At 51.1% G+C, this 20561-nt stretch overlaps 1 protein-coding gene across 1 annotated transcript in view; it reads left to right on the top strand.

The window, feature by feature from the left end:
- Celsr1 (cadherin EGF LAG seven-pass G-type receptor 1) overlaps nucleotides 1-20561 on the top strand; it is a 137372-nt gene that overhangs the window by 88202 nt on the left and 28609 nt on the right. Inside the window, exons 6-14 of the mRNA XM_026782502.1 lie at nucleotides 7053-7210; nucleotides 8576-8739; nucleotides 9130-9255; nucleotides 10092-10258; nucleotides 15932-16117; nucleotides 17225-17338; nucleotides 17814-17988; nucleotides 18721-18862; nucleotides 19169-19289. Coding sequence (XP_026638303.1) covers nucleotides 7053-7210; nucleotides 8576-8739; nucleotides 9130-9255; nucleotides 10092-10258; nucleotides 15932-16117; nucleotides 17225-17338; nucleotides 17814-17988; nucleotides 18721-18862; nucleotides 19169-19289 — 1353 coding nt within the window. The remainder of the gene's footprint in view (nucleotides 1-7052; nucleotides 7211-8575; nucleotides 8740-9129; nucleotides 9256-10091; nucleotides 10259-15931; nucleotides 16118-17224; nucleotides 17339-17813; nucleotides 17989-18720; nucleotides 18863-19168; nucleotides 19290-20561) is intronic.

Consider the following 20561-nt stretch of genomic DNA (forward strand, 5'->3'; position numbering starts at 1 on the left):
TCTTCTTCTTTCTCTTACTCCTCTTCCTCCTCTTCCTCCTCTTCCTCCTCCTCCTCCTCCTCCTCCTCCTCCTTTGTTTTTTTGAGACAGGGTCTCACCATGGAGCTCTGGCTATCCTGAAACTCACTCTGTAGACCAGGCTGTTCTCAAACTCACGGAGATCTGCCTGCCTCTGCCTCCCACAAACTGAGATTACAGGTGTGCACCCCCACACCCAGCAAGGGTCCCCCAGGTCCCTGGAGGTCTGAAATCTCAAGGCCGCATTGCGTACATGTGCTGCCAGTGGCCCTGTAGCTATTCTTTGTACAAACAGCAAGCAAGGTAGGTGTGTGGGCGAGGATGTGAATTTAGGTGGCTCTGGGATCCTTTGGCGTTCTGCTGTGTATCTTCTTGTATACACCTGGCTCAGTTATGGGTAGAGCATCGACCTTCTGGCTCAGTGACAAATGAACCATTTTGGCTCTTTTTCTTTTCTTTTTTAAACAAATCTGCAGGTTTGAAGACTATGCAAGCTAAAAAAAAATTCATGAAGTTCAGTGAGCTTTGAGCTTTGTAAAGTATACCTAGGCCTGTTCTGACCAAGGTGCAGCAAAGTGAGCTTACTTTCTTTACTCTCCCACTGCAAAAGGCCCTCTTGCCAACAAAGGGGGTGGGTGTGGGGTTTCATATGAGCCTATGGGAGCGCACCTCAGGGGTTCGGTTACCATAAAAGCTCTCATTGTCCGTAAGCCTGAGCCTGGAGTGTGAATCAGTTGTTTCTTTCCGGCTGTGTTTCCTGCCAGTGCAGTGAGCTGCTGTCTGGCCAACACGGCTATTCCTTAAATATCGAGTAGCGACACTTCCATACAGGCACATTCCGCCAGCTCTCAGTGGGTCACCGGGTGACGGGTGACGTCTGAGATCCCAGTTATCTGTCCTTCATCTCCACCTTTGGAATGTTAAATGCTTCCCTTGAAGCCAAGCTTAGTAGGTAACAGAAGCCAGCCCAAGGGGTCTGGAGTGGCCAGTGTGCCCTGTGGGAGAGGTGGCTGGGGCCGCCCTTTGTAGAGCTGCAGTGGTAATAACGGGGACATGAAGCAGGTACAAGGACACACCTTGTCCTCTGACAGGTGGCAGAGCTGAGAGATAAGGTTCCTGGCTTCCTTTCCTAAACACAGGCTGGTCAGATGGTAGAGAGCCACATGCGTGGAAACTCCACAGCTCCCAGTCTTGCCCTGGGCCCTTTGTGTGTTCCATTGCTCTGTTATGGAAAGTCCTCTAGGAGCAACGCAGCTTGTCATAGGGTGTGTCCTGTCCGGTGGAATGGCTGCCTTTTCCTGTACCCTCCATCTGTCTGGTCCTCTCCCAGTCTACTCCTGTGCTCACTCCATGCAACTTGTACAATTTGCTGCTACAAGCCTGCTCCCAGATATCTGGACTCAGATATCTCGGATATGCGCTAGCAAAGGAGAGAAAGCCCAGGGGACACTTCCCAGGTGCACCGACGCCCAGGTCTCTAAGAGCAGGACAACTCAACTTATGCCGTAGTCTGTAATGTGAAGCACAAGAGAAGCAAACACAGCTTTGTGACCGGGAGACAGTCCCAAGCACATGCTAGGGATCAACGGCTGGAGAAGGCAATCTGAAGTGGTCAATAACTACCTGCCTGTTAACTACCTGCCTGTGGCAGACACAGCAGGGTGGCCTCAGGGCTGCTGTCGGAGAAATGGTGGCACCACACTTCAGCTCCCGCAAGCGTTCCCGGGCTCCAGCCATCTGTGAATTCTTTGATATGAATGTTGGTTGGCCATTTCTGACACCGAGTGTGAATCCATTCACCTCCCGAGCCTCACCTTACTGCATCTGGTTTCATAGGCACCCCCCTCTGCCCGCCCCCACGTTGAAACCAAACCCCCATCGGCCTCCCAACAAGGAATTGTCTGCAGCAGGTTAAAAGACTGCAGAAATGTGAGCACTTCGGAGGACCAAAGGCTTTTGTGTGCACACAAAAGCGCTCTGCAGATACTTTAGGCATCTAAGTGGAAGCCATCAGGGAGGGGCCGTACACTGGGAAGAAAGTTCGCTGGGGGAAAATGACAGGGGGCAGGCACGGTGATGGCTTGGCATCAGGAATCCAGATCTGCTCAGATTGGTAGAGCCGGTCTTTTGGGGCCTCACTTTGAAGTGCACTGTAGCCCTTGAGTTTCTTGAGTGGAGAGGGAGTTACTGTGGTAGCTCCGCCCACTGGCCATTTCCACCTGCACTGGGGGTGGGGGTTGGTTGCTTGGTGCAGCCTGTGTGGCCAAGGTGGGACACTGAGGCTATAGACTTCCAAATGGTGTAGACAGTTGTAGATACTGATGATGCTAGAGACTTGGCTACAGGCATTCTGTATTGCTCGGCCGTGTGGGAGTCACCTCTGGTCTATGTGTATTTCACCACTTTTGCCCAAGCAACCTGGCCTGGTCACTGCTAAGCTTTCCATCCTGAAGATGACTCCTAAGGTTTATTTGTTTCTTCCTTTCTTCCTTTCTTCCTTTCTTCCTTTCTTCCTTTCTTCCTTCCTTCCTTCCTTCCTTTCTTCCTTTCTTTCTTTCTTCCTTTCTTCTTTTCTTCCTTTCTTCCTGGAACTCTCTCTGTAGACAAGCTAGCCTTGAACTCACAGAGATCCACCTGCCTCTGCCTTCCCAGTGGTGGAATTAAAAGTGTGCGCCACCACCGCCTGGCTATCTTTCTTTTTTAATTTAAAATTTTCTTTTTGAGACAGGGTTGCATGTATCCCAGGCTAGCCTCAGATTTGCCATGCAGCTTTTAAAGGCAACCTTGACTTCCCAAGGCCTGGGGTTGCAGATGTGCATCACCATGCTTGGATTCATGGGGCGCTAGGGATTGAACACAGGCTTTGTGTATGCTAGGAAGCACTCTATCAACTGAGCTGCATCCCCAGGCTCCAATTATGTTTTACGTGTATATGTGTATGTATATGGGTATGTGAAGCCATGGTGTGTGTGGCATGAGAAACTCATTCTCTTCTTTCTCCATGTGGGCTCAGGGATCAAACTCATGACCTCACTTGATGGCATGTGCCTTTACCCCTGAGTATAGCCAAGTCCCCCTTTTAAAAAGAAGGCTTATTTTTGTTGTAGTAAGGCTGGAGAGGGAACCCAGGTGCTCTTGCGTGCTAGGTGAGGCTCTGCCGCCAAGCCCAACCCCATGCCTTTCTTTGACCAGAGCAGCCAACCAACAGTGTGCCCGTGTAGCTCCTCAGCCCTTACCAACAAGTGCCATCTTCCTTGCTGTGTCTTACTGCCCACCACAGCAGCACGGGGTCTAGAGATGGATGTAGGTAGACTTTCCCAGAGGTGGTCCTGAGAGAGCACTGTGGACAGCTGATGAGCACCGGATGAAAATTATACGGCCCAAAGAAACAACTTTCAGAACATACACGGTACAGTCGTGTAACATGTTGTCTAATCTAGAATGTTCTCCGAATCTGACAATGATATTCCGTTGCTCTCAGCAGTCACCCCAACACTTCCCCAGCCTCCACCACCACCAGCCAGCATCTTTGTGATATGTGTGTGCTGGGCATCTGGGCTGCATGGCCTCATGTAGTATAAGTCCTTGGTGCTATGCCTCAGAGCTCACCAAAGCTGTGGTGTATAGCAGGGCCCCAGTCCCTCATACCATGAATGGGCCAGCGTTTGTCCCTGTCCCTCTCTGGAGGGGCATTTGGGTTGCTTCTGCTCTCACTGGGGAATCACAAGGAGTACTGTTGTGAACGTGTGTGAGCTCCGTGTGTGTGTGTGTGTGTGTGTGTGTGTGTGTGTGGTGTGTGGTGTGTTTGGTCTTGAGTCTCTGTATTCCCTTGAACATGTCCCTGGGTGTGGCATGGTGGGCCCTGTGGTGACCAGCATTTGGCTCTGATGAAACCCCTGTATGCGTCCAGGTCACCTTTGTATTATTTTTCTGCCCACCTCCCTTTATGTCAGACAGGGTCTCTCTACAGAGGCCTGACTGTCCTGGAACTCATTATATAGACCTGCCTGTCTCTGCTTCCTAAGTGCTGGGGTTAAAGGTATGCACCACCATGCCTGATTTTCCTCGCTTTTCTTTAACCTTGTCTGTGAGTTCCCCTCCCCTAGTGGGCAGCGAGTCCATTGTTGGACAGCTAGGAACCGACCGCCCCCTAAGGTTGCTAGCTTCTGGCTGCTCCAGCCCCGGCACCTTCAGGAGCCCCCCACCCCAAGCCTCTGCCTCCTGATCCTCCTGATCCTGTTTGACCCACAAGTGCCTGGCCCTCTGTCTACACAAGCCTTCTCTTTCATCTGCAAGGCCAGGGCACCTGTTTGGGGGTGACGACCAACAGCAGTCACCCCAGGGCCTTGCTACCACCTCCGATCCCTCAGTGTGGAGCTAGGTGTCAGCATGTCAGTAGTGGCTCTTGCTTATCAGCAGGAGCCACTGTGGATACAAAGCTGGGTGTCTGTCTCCCCGCCCCCCGCACCCCGCCCCAGGTTTTCCACCCCAGTGTTCTCTTCCTCCCTGTCTGTGCTTGAATCCCATGGCCCTGAGCTGTTGATTACAAACCGTACTGTAGAGCAATCGCAATTTGGTAAATAGCAGCTCAGTTTCATTAAAGCCTCTGCGTGTAAAGGCTGTTTACATCCACCTTCTGAAAGCCTCACACCCATTCCCAAAAATGTAAATTACACACTCTGCAGATGATATGGGGTTCGGACAGCCTGGGGATGGTCCTTCTTTCTCAGCGTGGTACCTAACACTTAACCGCCCCTAATGGGCACCTCACCAATCTCCCAAAGCAGACTGCTGCTCCCGAGTGAGAAAACAGATGATTTTCCATAACTCTCTACCTACCACTTAACACAGAGGTGGACTCTCTAAGGAAATAGATAATCAGAGATTGACCTCAGAGTTCCCAAAGAAAGGTTTGTGGGAGACTCATGTATAGTTGACACTATGATTCTTCTCACATCAACAGGATAGATGTGTGTGTGTGCATGCATACATGAGTGTGCGTCTATCTATGTATATGAGTGTCTGTGTTCATTTGTATTTTGAGGGCTCATATATGTATTCAGGTGCATATGCATGTTTGGAGGTCAGAGGTCAATGGGCAGCTTCCTCAGTTGCTCCCCACATCATATTTTTTGTACTGAACTTGGAGCCCATGGATCAGCTAGGCTGACTGGCCAGCTTTGGGGAGCCACTTGTCTCTACCTCCCCAGTGCTGGAATTACAGGCACCCGCAGCCACACCAGGTCCTGACGCTTGCATGGCAGACACAGTACCTGGTAGGTATTTTAATCTTACATCCTACTTCATGCCCAGAGAAAGTACTGCCAAGCATTTGTTCAGGGCAGATAGCTGGGGGAGGGGGAGGGAAGGGCTCCCAGGAGGTGGCTGTGGCAAGTCACCCGCTATACAACTCCAGGGTATGTGACCTGAGCAGACGAACCCTGGGTCACACACTTCAGACACTTGGCTGAGCTCCTGTTGCCAGCGGCTCCGTGTCCTACCTTCCAGCTCCGTGGACCCATTAAACAAACAGGTGCCTGCTTCCTGTGAGAATAGTGAAGTTTCCTTTTAAACGAGCTGCACAGTCATTCCCTGGTAAAAGGAATTAAGGATGAGTTAATTATAGTCTCTGTTTTTACAGCCATTGCCAGTAGTATAAAGTAACATAAGGTTGCCATGTTAATGTAACCAACCTCAGCAAGAGGAGGCCCTGAGCCCATGGATTTTTTTTTTTTTTTTAAGATGTGGTGTTTCTATGTTGCCCAGGCTGGCTCTAACCTCCCAGGCTTAAGTGTTCCTCCTACCTCAGTCTCTTGAGTTCTGGGTCTGTAGGTGTGCCAATATACCTGTCTGGGCCTATTGTTTTGAGGGATTGAGGAGGGCTGCTGCCAGGCTCCTCAATACATCCTCCATGTGGTAGGAGGAGGTATGTGTGGTTGTGAGTGTGTTTGTGTGTGCCAATTGGAAGATCTAGCGACACCACTCTGGGGTTATGCTCACAGCACCTAGGGACACAGGCTTTGGTACCCTGATGTGCAGGTCAGAAAGGAAATCCAGCAGCCCATCAGCCTGTCAGTCCTCTGGCTGTTTGCCTGTTTCTAAAGCTCTGAGGCCTCCATACCTTTTGTCCAGCATGGACAGTGCAGGAAGGATGTCAGAGGTTATATGGGTGGACACTTGGTGTCCTGAGAGACTGAGGAAAAGAAGCCATCGCTGGGTGGCTTGAGGAGGTGGGAGCCCAGGCTGGCATATGAGGTCAGCAGAGGGGCCAAGGCCAAGAGGTTCCTGAGGAGTGGGTCTGGCCTGGAAGCTTAGAAGAGGCAACTTCAGGTCAGTGAAGGGATGGAGATAACTTGAGGGTGAGGCCACCACAGGTACTCAGTACTTGAATATCCATCTGTATGGTCAGGCTCCATCTTAGATGGCCGGGAAACAGGTCTCCCTATTTGGACCAGGAAGCTGCAACCTGAATACAGGGTCTTGGTGGACAGGAGCCAGTGAGGGACAAAAAGAGTGCCCTGTAAAATGGCAAGGTTGTATCTGGAGGCCACTGTAAGGAAGGGTTAGCAGCTGTGTGGCTTAGACCTCTCGACCTAGAGAATTAGACTCCACTAGCTGTGGGGCTGAAGATTTACTAGGTCAGTGGTTGAGTGGCTATTCGTATCCCTGTGTTTTCATTCCTAGCACTACCAAAAAAAAATATTTATAAGCCAGCTTTCTAGGAAGGGTCCTGCATCCCCTTTCAGGGTACTGGATACATAGGTAGACCCCAGTCAACTGGCCTCAGGCCCACATAGTTCACCCTGGATTTGTCTTAACTCAGGCCATAGCCTTGATTTCAATACATTCCTCTTCTGAGGTTCTGAGAAGGACCTGTGTCCTGGGACGATTCCCTGCACCCCATGTAGCAGGTTGCGGGCTAGGGTGCCTCACCCTTCACGCACCTGCCACCTCTGCAGGCAGTGTCCAGAGCTGGGACACCCACCAGGGCATGCTGACAGAGCTGACTGATTTTATTCTTTTCGCCCCCACAGCCCAACATCGGCCACCTGGGCCTGCCGCATGGGCCATCGGGAGAGAAGGTGGCCGTGGTAACGGTGGATGACTGTGACGCTGCTGTGGCCGTGCACTTTGGAAGTTATGTTGGGAACTACAGCTGTGCTGCCCAGGGCACTCAGAGTGGCTCCAAGAAGTGAGACGCCTGGAGGGGGAAGCATGGGGCATCCACAACTACTCAGGCCCTCCTCCAACTCACCCTTGTCAGGCCAACGTAGAGTACCTTGGTACCCTCTGTCTGTGCTGGTGTCAGACCATCTCCCGTGGATAGCATCTTCTCTCTCAGACCATAGAACCCTCAAGAATAAGTCCCCAGACGCACCCATCAAGACAGGTCCGCAGGGCATGCCCATAATCCTAGCACTTGGGAGGATGAGGCACATAAATTGAGATTCAGTATAGGATGGTCTACCTATAAATTCAAGGCCAGTCTGGACTTAAGCAGTGAGCCGCCATGCAGAAGTCAACCTGAGCAACTTGCCGTCTTCATCTTGTCTCTTTGGGTTGCCAGTCCCTGAACTAAGGAATTACATGAGGTGGAAGTGGCTGGTTGTCCTTGCTGGTTTGGGGTCTCTCAGGGATTCTTTTAACTTAGGACAAAGAAATTCTAATACCCATATGCAGGGCCAGCCTTGCTTTATTTTCTTTTGATATCACCAACCTCAAAAGGTGAGAGCCCGCTCCTGCTGTGTCCAGATGATCGTTTGCGGGTGGAATATAGAACATTGGGTTTTAGGGCAGGAGAGACGGCTCAGCAGTTAAGAGCATTAGCTGTTCTTCCATAAGTTCTGAGGTCAATTTCCAACAGCTACCTGGAGGCTCACTACTGTCTACAACTGTAGTACCATAGGATCTGGTACCCTCTTCTGGTGTGCAAATGTACACACAGATCAAACACCCATCCACACACATAAATAAATCTTTTGTGTGATGTTTGCTTTGAGACAGTGTTTCCCTATGTAGCCCAGGCTCTCCTCCTCATTCCAGTTCTCTAGCCTCGCTATCCTTGTGACCAGGATTACAGGCTCAACGAAGGCCCTTGACCCTGAGTCTTTATCCCTTTTGAGAGTCGCGTTCAGGGGAACATGATGAAGGTCACACGTCCTCACTTAACTTTCTTTACTGTCTTGGGTCTAGAGCCCTGCCTGGGACCTCAGCTGCCCCCTGCTGGAGCCAGAGTTCTGCTCTCATTATACTTTCTCCCCAGAGAGCCAAGGAACTGTGGGATGCTTCCCTCTCCTGCAGCATGGAACTCGAGGTGGTCCTTAGTTGTCCCCAAACACTGATTTGTCTGAAGTGATGGCAAGCGTAAGGACGTTGAGGCCCAGAGAAGCTGCGAGGAGCCACTAGTGACCCTGAAGCAGGGCCACTTCTGTCCTGACTGCCAGGCATCTGCCTTGGGCTTGCACCTGCTCTGTGATGGAAGGCTTAGCAGTAGAGTCGCAGTGATGGCACAGCCGTGCCAGGCCCCATATTACAGAAGATGTCTTTGTCTTTCCAGGTCACTGGATCTGACTGGACCTCTGCTCCTGGGTGGTGTCCCCAACCTGCCAGAAGACTTCCCCGTGCATAGCCGGCAGTTTGTGGGATGCATGCGGAACCTGTCCGTCGATGGCAGGATTGTGGACATGGCTGCATTCATTGCCAACAATGGCACCAGGGCAGGTGTGCACAGCCCCTGGGTGTATAGGGCCAGCATGGTGCCCACTGGACATTTGAGGACCTCTTGGGAATGGGTGTAGAGCTTGGCTTGGTGGCCATGACCACAAGCCTGCAGTTTGCTGTGTTCCTGATGTTGGGATGCTGTCTGCTCACCTGGATAAGATCGGATCAAACCCTGGAATGGCATGGAAACCCTGAGTCTCAGATATGGGTGGAACAGAAAATTCCACACACCCCAGTCTGGCATTCTCACCATGCCCAGCAGATTCTAGGCTGGCTGTCTCTAACTGATTGCACACTCACGTGGGTCAGTGCGAGAAGTGGCACAATTCCTTAACAGAAATCACCTTGTGGTCTTGAACTCAAGTCCAGACTATACCCTCTGCCCTGCAGGCTGTGCTTCTCAGAGGAACTTCTGCGATGGGATCTCATGCCAGAACGGGGGTACCTGTGTGAATAGGTGGAACACGTACCTGTGTGACTGTCCTCTGCGCTTCGGTGGGAAGAACTGCGAACAAGGTAAGAATCTTTCCCTTTCTCCAGACCACGGTGGTGTATTTGGGAGGGGGACACAGGCTATAAGAAGTTGCGGGTGACTGGGATAAAGGTCCAGGGCCTAGGCCCAGCTCTCCAGGATGTCTAGGACTACAGGTGACCACGAGGGTCAGAAGAACAAGGTGGCTGTGGGGGCACATTCCCCTGACAGCTGCTGCTGATTGGGCCTGGTGATAGCATGAAGGACAACCTCCCATCCATCTCCCGGAGATGCTACAGGGTTCACCGGGTATCTTAGTGTCTTTCCTGTTCTGTCATAAAATATCCTGACAAGAGAAAGTTAAGAGATACAGGCTTTATTTGGCTCACAGTTCCAGACCATAGTAAGTGTATTATGATGGGAATTTCACTGCAGCAAAGCTTGAGAGAGAACTGGTGACGTCACTCCATCACCATAAGTCAAAAGGAGAGCAATGCATGCACGCCAGTCTCCAGCCCACTTTCTTCACCATGCCACCCATGATCCCATGCCCAGGGAATGGTGCCACCCATCCAAATGAAACCTGAACCTGATCCGTGTCCCAAGCACCACAGGACCAGCCCGTGATTGTCATACATCTATCTAGGGTGCTCCTTGCTCACTTTGGATGCGTCTGGCAACCCTCAGGGCTTCTTTGCCCAGTGAGCTGTACAGAAGCCATGGTGGGCATCTACAGAATACATTGCTGCCTCTTAGGACAGTACTGAGCACAGATACAGGTCTGAGTCTGGCATCTGTCCATCCTCACCTGGCTGGTAGCTGAGAGGATGCTCTCTGCCTGATTTCGGGAGGTGCCTGAGGGCCTGGTCTGTATCTGCAGTTATGCCACATCCGCAGCGCTTCAGTGGCGAGAGCGTTGTGTCCTGGAGTGACCTCGATATCACCATCTCTGTGCCTTGGTACCTGGGGCTCATGTTCCGGACCCGGAAGGAGGATGGTGTGCTGATGGAAGCCACAGCCGGCACATCTTCCAAACTCCATCTCCAGGTGAGTGTGTCTGTGAGCCACACAGGCAGCTGCAGAGCAGACAAAGGGGCTTCCTAGGATCCCTGTAACGGCATCTGCCACTCCCCTACCTCCTCCTATGCCTGCCCTGTGGGAACACAGAGGGGAAATATGGGGAGCTCAGGCAGCAGTGCCATTGTGCCCTTCAGTATGGAAGAAGTGCAGAGATCACGTGCAGCTAATGGCTCCGGTGGGGTTCCTTTCCAGTGCCTGCTTCCCTTCACTGAAGTCACAGAGCAGAGCAGCTAACCATGGAACATCTCGCTCTGTGTAACTTGCCATAGACAGCAGCTCTGCCCTGCCCTGCCCTGCCCTACCCTATCCTGCTTGGAATTTGGCCCTTTTCCCCCCTTGGCATTTCAGAGCTGAGGGCAAAGGGCTACATCAGATGCAGTGAGGGAGCCTCCATCAGTTCAGACTGTGGCCCCATACCCCCCATATTAAACCTGTATGCTGCCGTACACCAGGTCCCTGCCTAGAGGGCTCTTGAGGCCCCATTGCATCACGCCACATGTGTGTTTTCTTCCTTTTTCCTTGTTACTGTTTGGCTTGTTTGAAACTTAGGTTGGAGTACTCCAACATTTTTCAGGGTGATCTCATGCACCCCATTCACACATTTGCACATCTCTTGCATCACAGATGGTTTTCTGATAGGTCGTTGGAGCCAGTGGTACCAAGGAGTGATGAGTTACTGCCTTTGCCGGGCTCACCCGGTGCTTCCTCACTGAGCTACCCTCGCCTCTCTGCCTCTTCACTGGCAGTGCAGTAGAGAGAGCCTGTATCCTATGTTCACCCTGAGGATTTTTTTTTGAGGTGTTTAGGATGAGCCCACAGTCTGGGACTCACTGCTTGGCCAGGGGATTCCCCTAAGCCTGTCACTCATCCTCTGTCCTTGTGTCTCTGGCAGTTTCCCATTCACACTGACCGGACAGATTCTCTTGTATAAACCATGGCCCGTGATTCCTGGGCAGGATCAGAATTCTCTATCTTTTGGATCCCCTTGGATTTGACATGCTTCTGCTGTGCAAAAATCCCAGGGGATCAATAGCCACTTAGGGGAATCATGCCCAAGCAGGGACTTAGTCACAAATTTGGAAGAATTAATAACTGGGTGTTTCTTTCTTTCTTCCAGGCTTTTCCAAAGTATGTATATATAAGCAAATGCATGTGTGCCTATGTCTCTTTGTGTGCTTGTGTCTGCCTCTGTATGTGAATGTGTCTGAGCATATATGTATGTGTGCATCTATGTGTCCATCTGTGCATGTCATGCACGTGTCTGTGTTTGCATGTGTTCATGACTGTGTACTTGTATGCACATTTGTGTACATGTCTATGAGTGCATGTGTGCCAATATGTGAATGTATGTTTGTGCATGTGTGCCCATATATGTATGTATGTTTATGCATGGGTGCATGCATGTCTCTGTGTGTGTCTGTATGTGAGTGCATTTAATGGGCCCTAGTGCCATGAACTTCTTTTCTGTTGGTCATCCTCTGTCCTCCTTCAGCATAGCCGCTGCTACATATCAGTCTCTTACTTTCCTGAGGAGTCTGACTACACCGGCATGTGAAACACATAGCACTTCTGTCCCAAGATTACACCTCTAAAGGTAGTGCCTCCTGGAACTGGTGCCAATAGCCCCTACTGTCCCTGTGTCCGCACAGAGCTATGACTTGTTTCTTCTACTTCCTCGGCCCTGGATCCTTGTTCTTCATTCCTCGTCAGGCAGTTGGGGTGGGTAGGAGATGGTCAGGAAGAGGTGAACTCTGAAGAATGTCTGAAACTGAGGCTAGAGACTGTGTGATCTGGGCCGTGTGGGACCTGGGTCAGCCAGAGAACCCCTCCGCACCTCCTTGGAGCAGGGCTCAGCTCAGAGAGTGGGAGGAGATGGGACACCCAGAGCCCTCCCCCTCCCAGTTCTCTGTCAGAGGCCACAGGGCCCCTTGAGAGATTCCTTTGCACTGGCAGAAGGAGGGTGGGGCCGTCAGCGCAGACAGAAGTCTGCCTGCCCACTCACCTGGGGTCATGGCTCCTTGGGTTGGGGGTGTTGGCATGTGCGTCAAGGGTAATTGCAGCTGTCATTGTTCTTCTCTCGTTAGCTGTAATTTCACAAGTTTACCTGCTGCCCCAGAAGCTCTCTTTGGGCTGAACTTGGAAGCACCGTTCTGCCCGGGGAAGGCATTTCTCTGTGGGTGTTTCTCTGTCGGAACACATTAAATTGGCTGTTTTGAGTCGGGTGATGATGGGTGCTCACAGGCTGTCATTAGTGTACCTGTAGGGGGAAAAGGCTGTGTTCAGCAGGGTTAGCCCTGACTGAGTAGTTACCTTTGGGAGCTCATCCATAAATTCAGGGACTGCAGCCAGGAAGACTGGGTGCACCAAAGATGGTCTCAAGGGGTCCTGTAGACCTCTACCAGAGACGACCTAGGTATGATTTCCTAATGCCTGTTCTCCCAGGCATCTCAGGAATTTTCTGGTTGTGTTTTGTATGTCATGTGTAGCCTGTGGCCTCCAGACTGCCTGGGTAACACTGTGGGGCAGCCGTTTGAGTGTCCAAAGCCCAGACAAGTTGGATAATTGCTGTCAGATGCCCCAAATCCAGTTGCACTGTTCAGTGGAATATCATGCTGTTGCTGGCCCCTGTCTTGAAGTGGGTAGCCATCCAAGATGGGCGGCAGCTTCTGTCACTGTCCTGGGGTTTATTCGTGGCTTCTCCTTTTGCTGTAGACACATGACATTTTCATTTTCATTGTTATCTATTACTTTGGGGTTTTGCCAGCAAGGCTAGTGAGAGGGAGAGAGTACCTCACTAGCCCAGAAACCTCTGTGAGCCAAAGGTAAAAAGGTAAAAATTGCCTTCCGAAATCTGCTATTGATGTAGACCAAAGTCAAGAGGAAGCAGTCATGACGCTAGTCCTGTCCATCAGGGCTTCCTCCAGGGCCTGTGGAGTATTTGAGTTAGCCAGCATGAGGCACCATCTACTAAAACCTTTTGATATTGTTTCTAACATGGTAGAGGCCATACAACTTGGGCCCAGTGAGTTCAGTCCTTGGAATGTGTTGAGGCTTGTGTTAATGCCTGCATGTAGCCAGCCTTCGTCAACATTCCATGTGCATTTGAGAAGAATGTGTACTCTGCAGTTGTCAAGCAAGGAGATGTAGAGAGATCCACATATGTCAAGATGGTGGCGTTAATTGTGTTTAAACAGAGTGTGTCCAGGGTTGGAGATGTAGCTCAGTGGGTAGATCACCTGACTAGTGTATACAAGGCCCTTGGTTCGATTCCCAGCACTGCATAAACCAGGGGTAGTGTCACACCCTCCTAATCCCAGCACTTAGGAAGTGGAGGCCAAAGGATTAGAAACTCAAGGCCATCCTGTGCTTACAGAGGAAGTTGGAGGCCAGTATGGGCTGTATTAGACCCTGTGTCCAAAAAAAAAGGGGGGGGGGAAGGGGAGAAAGAAACCAACCAACCTCTAAAAAAAAAAAGCTATGCCATTTTCAAAATTGGTTGTTTTGTTTTGATTTTTTTTTTGTCTGTTATTGTGGCAATCTGCATCTGGACTTCAGTGCTCACCTGTTTTCCTTCCTGGCAGGCTGGCTCTGGTGTCCTTAGGAAAGTCCTTTTCTCTCTAGTGATGATGCTTGCCTTAAAATGCTGTCTACTTATGCAGCCACACTAGCCCTTCTGTCTATAGTGTCTCTGTCCTCCTTTTGCTTTTGTTTTAGTTTTTCAAGACAGAGTTTCTTTGTGTATCCTTGACTGTCCTAGAATCCAATTTGTAAACTAGGCTGGCCTCAAACTCAGAAATCTGCCTGCCTCTGCCTCCTGAGTGCTGAGTTTAAAGGCGTGCGCCACCACTACCTGGCTGTGTCCACCCTTTTTCTTTCAACATTTTCTATGTCTTTGCATTTCAAGTGTGTCATGTTCAGTGGATTTTAAATCTAAGTCTCAATTTGGTGGGCATTAATCTTTAACTGAACATCTACATAAGCCACAGCCCTGCTTTCTATTTTTTTCTCCCCTGTATTGAAATGTAGTAGCTTGATCCTTCTGGAATGTTACACAGACAGCCAGAAACAAGAGTCTGATGGTCCCCAAGTCTGTCTGTGGCTCTCATGACTGCTCACAAGCCTGGTTCTGACAATTCTGTCATCCCATGGGTCTGTTATACTCTTCTGAGTTTTTAGACATGCTACCGTGTCCTTATACTTTGGGAAATTTTTATTGAGTGTTAGGCATCGTACTGAAATTCTAGAGCGAGCTGGTGTCCTTGTCATCTTGTTTGTTGTTGGTGGCAGCCAGGGGAACCATTTGCCCCAGAACATGTTAGTGCAGTCACAGAGGCAAAGCCAGGCTTCTGTCCCTGCAAGATCTGCTCTGTTTCTTGTTTACTCAGAGTGTCTGTCTAGCCCTTAAGCATCCCAGTTCTAAGCCTTGAAAATTCCTGCCCGTCCAGCCTGGTTGGGATGGGAATTCTCTTTTTTTTTCCCATGGGCTTGCACGACCCTCTTCAGCTTGTGCTACAACTGAGTCTTCAGAACCAGCTGGCGGCCCTGGGGGAAGCAGCCCCTAGAGGACCTGTGGCTTCATTCTCCCTGGCCTCCGCCCTCCAGCTCAACCTTGTCACTCAGAGCGTCACACAGGTGTCCTGACCCACAGAAGGAGGATGGTCCAACTCACCCAGTTCTCTGTCAAGTCAAAAAAAAAAAAAAATCCTCTGGCCATTGCTCCAGCTTGTGTTAATTTAAAAATTTGACATTTATGTATTTCTTTCTTTAATTATATGTGTGCATGTATGTACTATAGTGTGTATGTGGGGCCCAGAGGACAACTGCAGAAGTCGGGGGTCTAACTCACTCAGGTCGTTAGGCTTGGCAGCAAGTACCTTTACCCCTGGGTCATCTTGTCAGCCCAGCTGCATTCATTGTGTCTTTACTTCCTTTCTTTTCTTTTCTTTTCTTTTTGTGGTTTTGCTTGTTTTGTTTTTCGTTTTTGTCTTGGCTGGCCTGGAACTCACTGTGTAGACCAGGATGGCCTAAAACACACGAAGATCCGCTGCCCCTGCCTCTACCCCTCAGCTTCCCCTGCCCTTGCCCCTGTCTCCACCTCCCAAGTGCTGGGATTAAGCGCTTGCACCACTGCACCTGGTCTTAACTGCATTAACTTAAAACACTGTTCTAGGCTAGGTGCAATACTCGTGATTTTCATGCATGTCTTTAAACAAGATTAGAGCCCGACAAACTAAAATTGTCCCTAATTGTTGGTGTGTGTTGTTGTCAGGGAACAAAGTCCAGGCCTTACATAGCCAGGCAAGTGCTCTACCACTGAGCTACATCCCCAGCCAAACCTGTGTCTGTCTTTGTTTTCTTTTCTTCCTCTTTTGAGATAGTCTCACTATGTAGCCCAGGCTGGCCTGACAGTTGCTATTTAGAATAAGCTGTCTCCAAACTCAGGACCATTCCTGCTGTCCCGCCAAGTTCTGGGATAACAGGTGGGCACCATCATGTCTGGCTCCTAATTTTTAAATCCATTTCTTTCCCCACGCTGGTGCCATGTCTAAAGCTGTCCGCATGTCTGTGTTGTTAGATGTCTGCAGAATGCTCTCCACGTCACTGCACCAGTCAGTTGGTGTGGCTCTCTCTGTCCTACAGATTCTCAACAGCTACATCCAATTCGAGGTCTCCCATGGCCCTTCCGACGTGGCATCCATGCAGCTGTCCAAGTCCCGGGTAACCGACGGAGAATGGCACCACGTGCTGATAGAACTGAGGAGTGCCAAGGAGGGCAAGGACATCAAATACCTGGCCGTCATGACCTTGGACTATGGGATGGACCAAGTGAGTATGTACTTGTACCCTCCTGGGAACCGTTCCTTCATTGGCCCCCAGGGAAGTACAATGATGCTCAATGTGCCAGCACCTGCAGGGACCTTGGAGGTTTGGAGAAGTACTTGGCATCCCTGGCTTTATATCTCCTGTTCCATGTACTCTGAGGATACTTCTGTAGTCTGGAGTCGGGCCCTGCCCACCTGGGTCTCCCAGCATGGTGCTTCAGGTGCCTTTGCAGGGTTTCCCCTCGGCAGAGTTGCTCTGAGTAGCATCTCATCGTCCAGCCCTGTGCCTGTCTGTCCCCACGCACAGATATCAGCACACCTTTCCCAGAAAGGGGGAAAGTGAATTAAGCTGGAAAAGACGAGGGAGCCGACAGACTGGAAGACATAGGCACACACCTGTCCCAACTCTATGGCAGCTATCTCCTGACAGCACCCTCAGAATGCTCTCTGAACCGGACTGGTTTCTGCAGTTCCCAGCCAGAGAACATGGCACATGCCAGAAGATACCCACATGCTGAGAGAATGCCTCGGAGTCTTAGCTCACCTTGCACCACATTCTAAGAGTACATAGCTGTTGAGTTTAGATACCCCTTGCTGGGGCTGGGAGCCAGCTGCAACCCATGGTATTCCCATGGTCATGCATGGCCCCCACTCCCTACCTGCCTCCTGTTGACCCAGCTCATTCTCTCAGCATGGCTCTTTGGGTGCCATGCCCATTATAGGGCAGGAAGGTTGCCCATGTCTTCCCCACTGACCACCTGGATCCCATGCCCTATGCCCTATGTGCCACATACAGCCAGCCTGCTTCCCTCCAGAAGACCAAGTGTTCCTTTGGAGGCTCTAGGGAGGTGACTCGTGTCCCTCTGCCTTGGTCTTTAGCACATTCCTCCCACTGGGAAGGTGTGCCCAGAGACCCTTGTTCTTCCCATTGGGAAAGTGTGCCCAGAGACCCCGTTCCTCCCACTGGGAAGGTGTGCCCAGAGACATCGTTCCTCCCACTGGGAAGGTGTGCCCAGAGACCCCGTTTTTCCCACTGGGAAGGTGTGCCCAGAGACCCCTCGTTCTTCCCACTGGGAAAGTGTGTCCAGACACTTCTGTTCTTTCTGTGTAGAGCACAGTGCAAATTGGGAACCAGCTTCCGGGGTTAAAGATGCGGACTATCGTCATCGGAGGTGTGTCTGAGGACAAGTTGTCCGTGCGCCATGGTTTCCGAGGCTGTATGCAGGTATGGTGGGCATGGCACTACGTCTTTGCATGACTGACTCAGGCCGCCATCACTGCAGTTGGAATGGCCATCTAGTAGGCACCTAAACTTTAACTCATGTTTCCTGCTCACTCCCACCTTCCCCCATAGCTCTCTTTGTGCCAGGATCCAGTCCCCACATCCCCAGTCTTCATCCTCTTCTGCCATGGCTACCTGGTCCAACTTCATAGCCACACAGGTGTCCCACAACTGCCAAGGGAGCAATTCACATGTCCCTTGTCCCACTCACAGTCCTCTACAGGGGACACAAGCCACACATTCCTCTGCTGCTGGCCATGCTGTGTGATCCAGCATCGCCCATGTCTCTAGCCTCTATAAGAACTATTCAGACTGGGAGAGAATTTGGGGGCTCTCTTAACTTCTCTTTACCTTTTGGGGTTCATCCAGTTCTACCATTCTGGGACTGAGTCCAGCTGCCCTCACTTTTTAAATGTAGGGCGTGAGGATGGGGGAGACGTCTACCAACATTGCCACCCTGAACATGAATGACGCCCTCAAGGTCAGGGTAAAGGACGGTTGTGACGTGGAGGACCCGTGTGCCTCAGACCCCTGCCCTCCACACAGCCACTGCCGTGACACCTGGGATAGCTACTCCTGCATCTGCGACAGAGGTGGGGCCCTCCCTTTACACCATAGTAGAGGAGCCTTTGGTGGCTACAGTGCAGCTAGGGAAACTGATTTGGGCCATTAGCTTCCCCGGTCAACTCAGTGAGGCTCCTGAGCTGTCTTAAGAGAAGTGGTCTCTGTGCCATGCATGGTGACTCACACTTATGATATCAGCACCTGGAAGGAAATGTCAGTCATGGCAGGAAAATTGCTGCAAATCTGAGGCCAGCTTGAGCTGCATGGCGAGGTTCCCGGGGGCTAGCCTGGGCTACCGAGGTAGACCTTTTTTCAACCTCCCTACTCCCCTTGGAAAGCAGAGGACCTTTCTACTGGAAACAGAGTCCCTTGCCTTTTCTTTCTCAGCCTAGAGAACATTTTGGGACTTTAATTTCCAAGTACAGCTGGAGCACAGTAGTATAAAAGTGACGTATCCTAATGTCACACATTCACCGCTCACCTTTGGACCTGGTGGGTGGAGACGTACTGAAGCTGTCCATCAAGAGCTCCCATTGTCCATGTGTCTGGAACAGCCAGGGCCTACACCCCTCCATTCCACCACCACCACCCCACCCCCCGTCCTGGGATGGCTGCCTTCCATGTTTCCCCAGTCTTTCTCCTGTGACCTGGAGGGGAGGCTGCTCCTCCGTTTTGCTGAGTGGCAGGAACCGTCAGCTTCAGGAAGCATGGGATGCAGGAGAAGCCTTGAAGTAGAGCTTATGCTGGCCCTGTCCCCACAGGGTACTTTGGAAGAAAGTGTGTGGACGCGTGTCTCCTGAATCCCTGCAAGCATGTAGCAGCGTGTGTGCGCGCCCCCAACAGTCCCCGAGGCTACTCCTGCGAATGCGGGCCCGGCCACTATGGGCAGTACTGTGAGAACAAGTAAGGGAGCCTGTGACACTGCCTGGTGGCCCCCTTGGCTTCTGTCCCCATCTTCCCTGCCTCTTCTCCCCTGGGGAGGTACAAACAGATGCCATCCCCACCCTGCCCCCCCCCCCGTCTATGCCACACTGAGGCCCTCACTGGGATTCTCATGTGTGTCTTTAAGACAGATGAAAACATGGAGAAAACCATCATTTAAAACCACTTCTGTAGACAGAGCCTGGTTGGGTATGTGGCCCCTAAAAGGAGGGATGGGGGCACAAACTTCTTTGAGTATCCTTCATCTGTCACCTTTTTTTCCATCAGAGTCGACCTTCCATGCCCCAAAGGCTGGTGGGGGAACCCGGTGTGTGGCCCCTGTCACTGTGCCGTCAGTCAAGGCTTTGATCCAGACTGCAACAAGACCAATGGCCAATGCCAGTGCAAGGTGAGAGGCCACCAATCTGTCCCCACCTCCCTTTGACCTGAGCCCAGCAAGCTGGCCATGCATGCATGGTACGGCCTACATACAAACATGAGTCTACGCACATGGATATACCCGTGTATATATATCATAAACTTTCATATACACCCATTCACCTGTATTCACACTTCCCCCCCCACCACACACACACACACACACTCATATACATACAGAAGGTAAAGCTCACACACTCGGCATTGCACCCACACACACCCCAACACAGACATATACACAAGCCACACCCTGTCTTGGTACCCAGACCTAATGTGTGTATAGCATTGGACACCTGTTCTCACAGCTTCTGAATATGCTCCTGTGTGCTTAGCCACAGCTGTGGGAAGCCCCACCTCCAACTGCAGGGGCCTTCAGAGTTGCCTCTGGAAGATTGCCATTGGGTTTTAGGGTAGCTGTAGTCACTCAGTAAGAGACATGTTGTCAAGGAGACAGGGTGAGAACAAAGGAAATTATCACTGTGGGCTGCCTGTGATGCTTCTCCAGTGTCAGTCTGGCCCCGAGTGCTCCACGGTGATTCCAACAGTGACACAGGCCTGGTGCCTCGAAACACTAAGTGTCAAGTTGAAATGAATGTGGATGAACGTGGCTCAGGCCTGGCCTTGCATGCTTAGAGGGGCCAATTGCATCCATGGGTGACAGGAGGAAGGAAGAGGCCTGTTGCAGCATTCAGGAGAAAGATGCCTACAGGTTTTTCTCATCAGAACTTAAAGTGGGCAGGCAAGATGGCTCAGCTTGTAGAGGCCCTTGCGTACTGGCCTGACTTCAGTCCCCAGATTCCGCGAGGCAGCAGGCGTGAACAACCCTAACGTGGTCCTCTGACCTCCCGACACACCATTGTAGTCACATACACATATGCATACATGTACAAAATTAGCATAGTGTTAAGTAAGAGCAAGTGTTTAGTTAGGTGTGGTACTAGATGCCTGTAATTCCAGCACGCAGGAGCCCGAAGCAGAAGGATCATGAGTTCAAAGCCAGCCTGGTCTGTGAAGGGAGTCCCTGTCTGGGGGAGGGGGAGGCTTTGGAATAGTTTTGAATAGAGAACTTGTCAAATATGCATGAAGCCCTGAGCACCATCTCAGTACTTACAAGAAGTGTAAGAAAAGAGTTTTAGCCAGGCAGGTGGTGATGGCGCACGCCTTTAATCCCAGCACTCGGGAGGCAGAGGCAGGCGGATCTCTGTGAGTTCGAGGCCAGCCTGGTCTACAAGAGCTACAGGAA

This window comes from Microtus ochrogaster, chromosome 15 (assembly GCF_000317375.1).
Source record: "Microtus ochrogaster isolate Prairie Vole_2 chromosome 15, MicOch1.0, whole genome shotgun sequence".
NCBI classification, from domain to species: Eukaryota; Metazoa; Chordata; class Mammalia; order Rodentia; family Cricetidae; genus Microtus; species Microtus ochrogaster.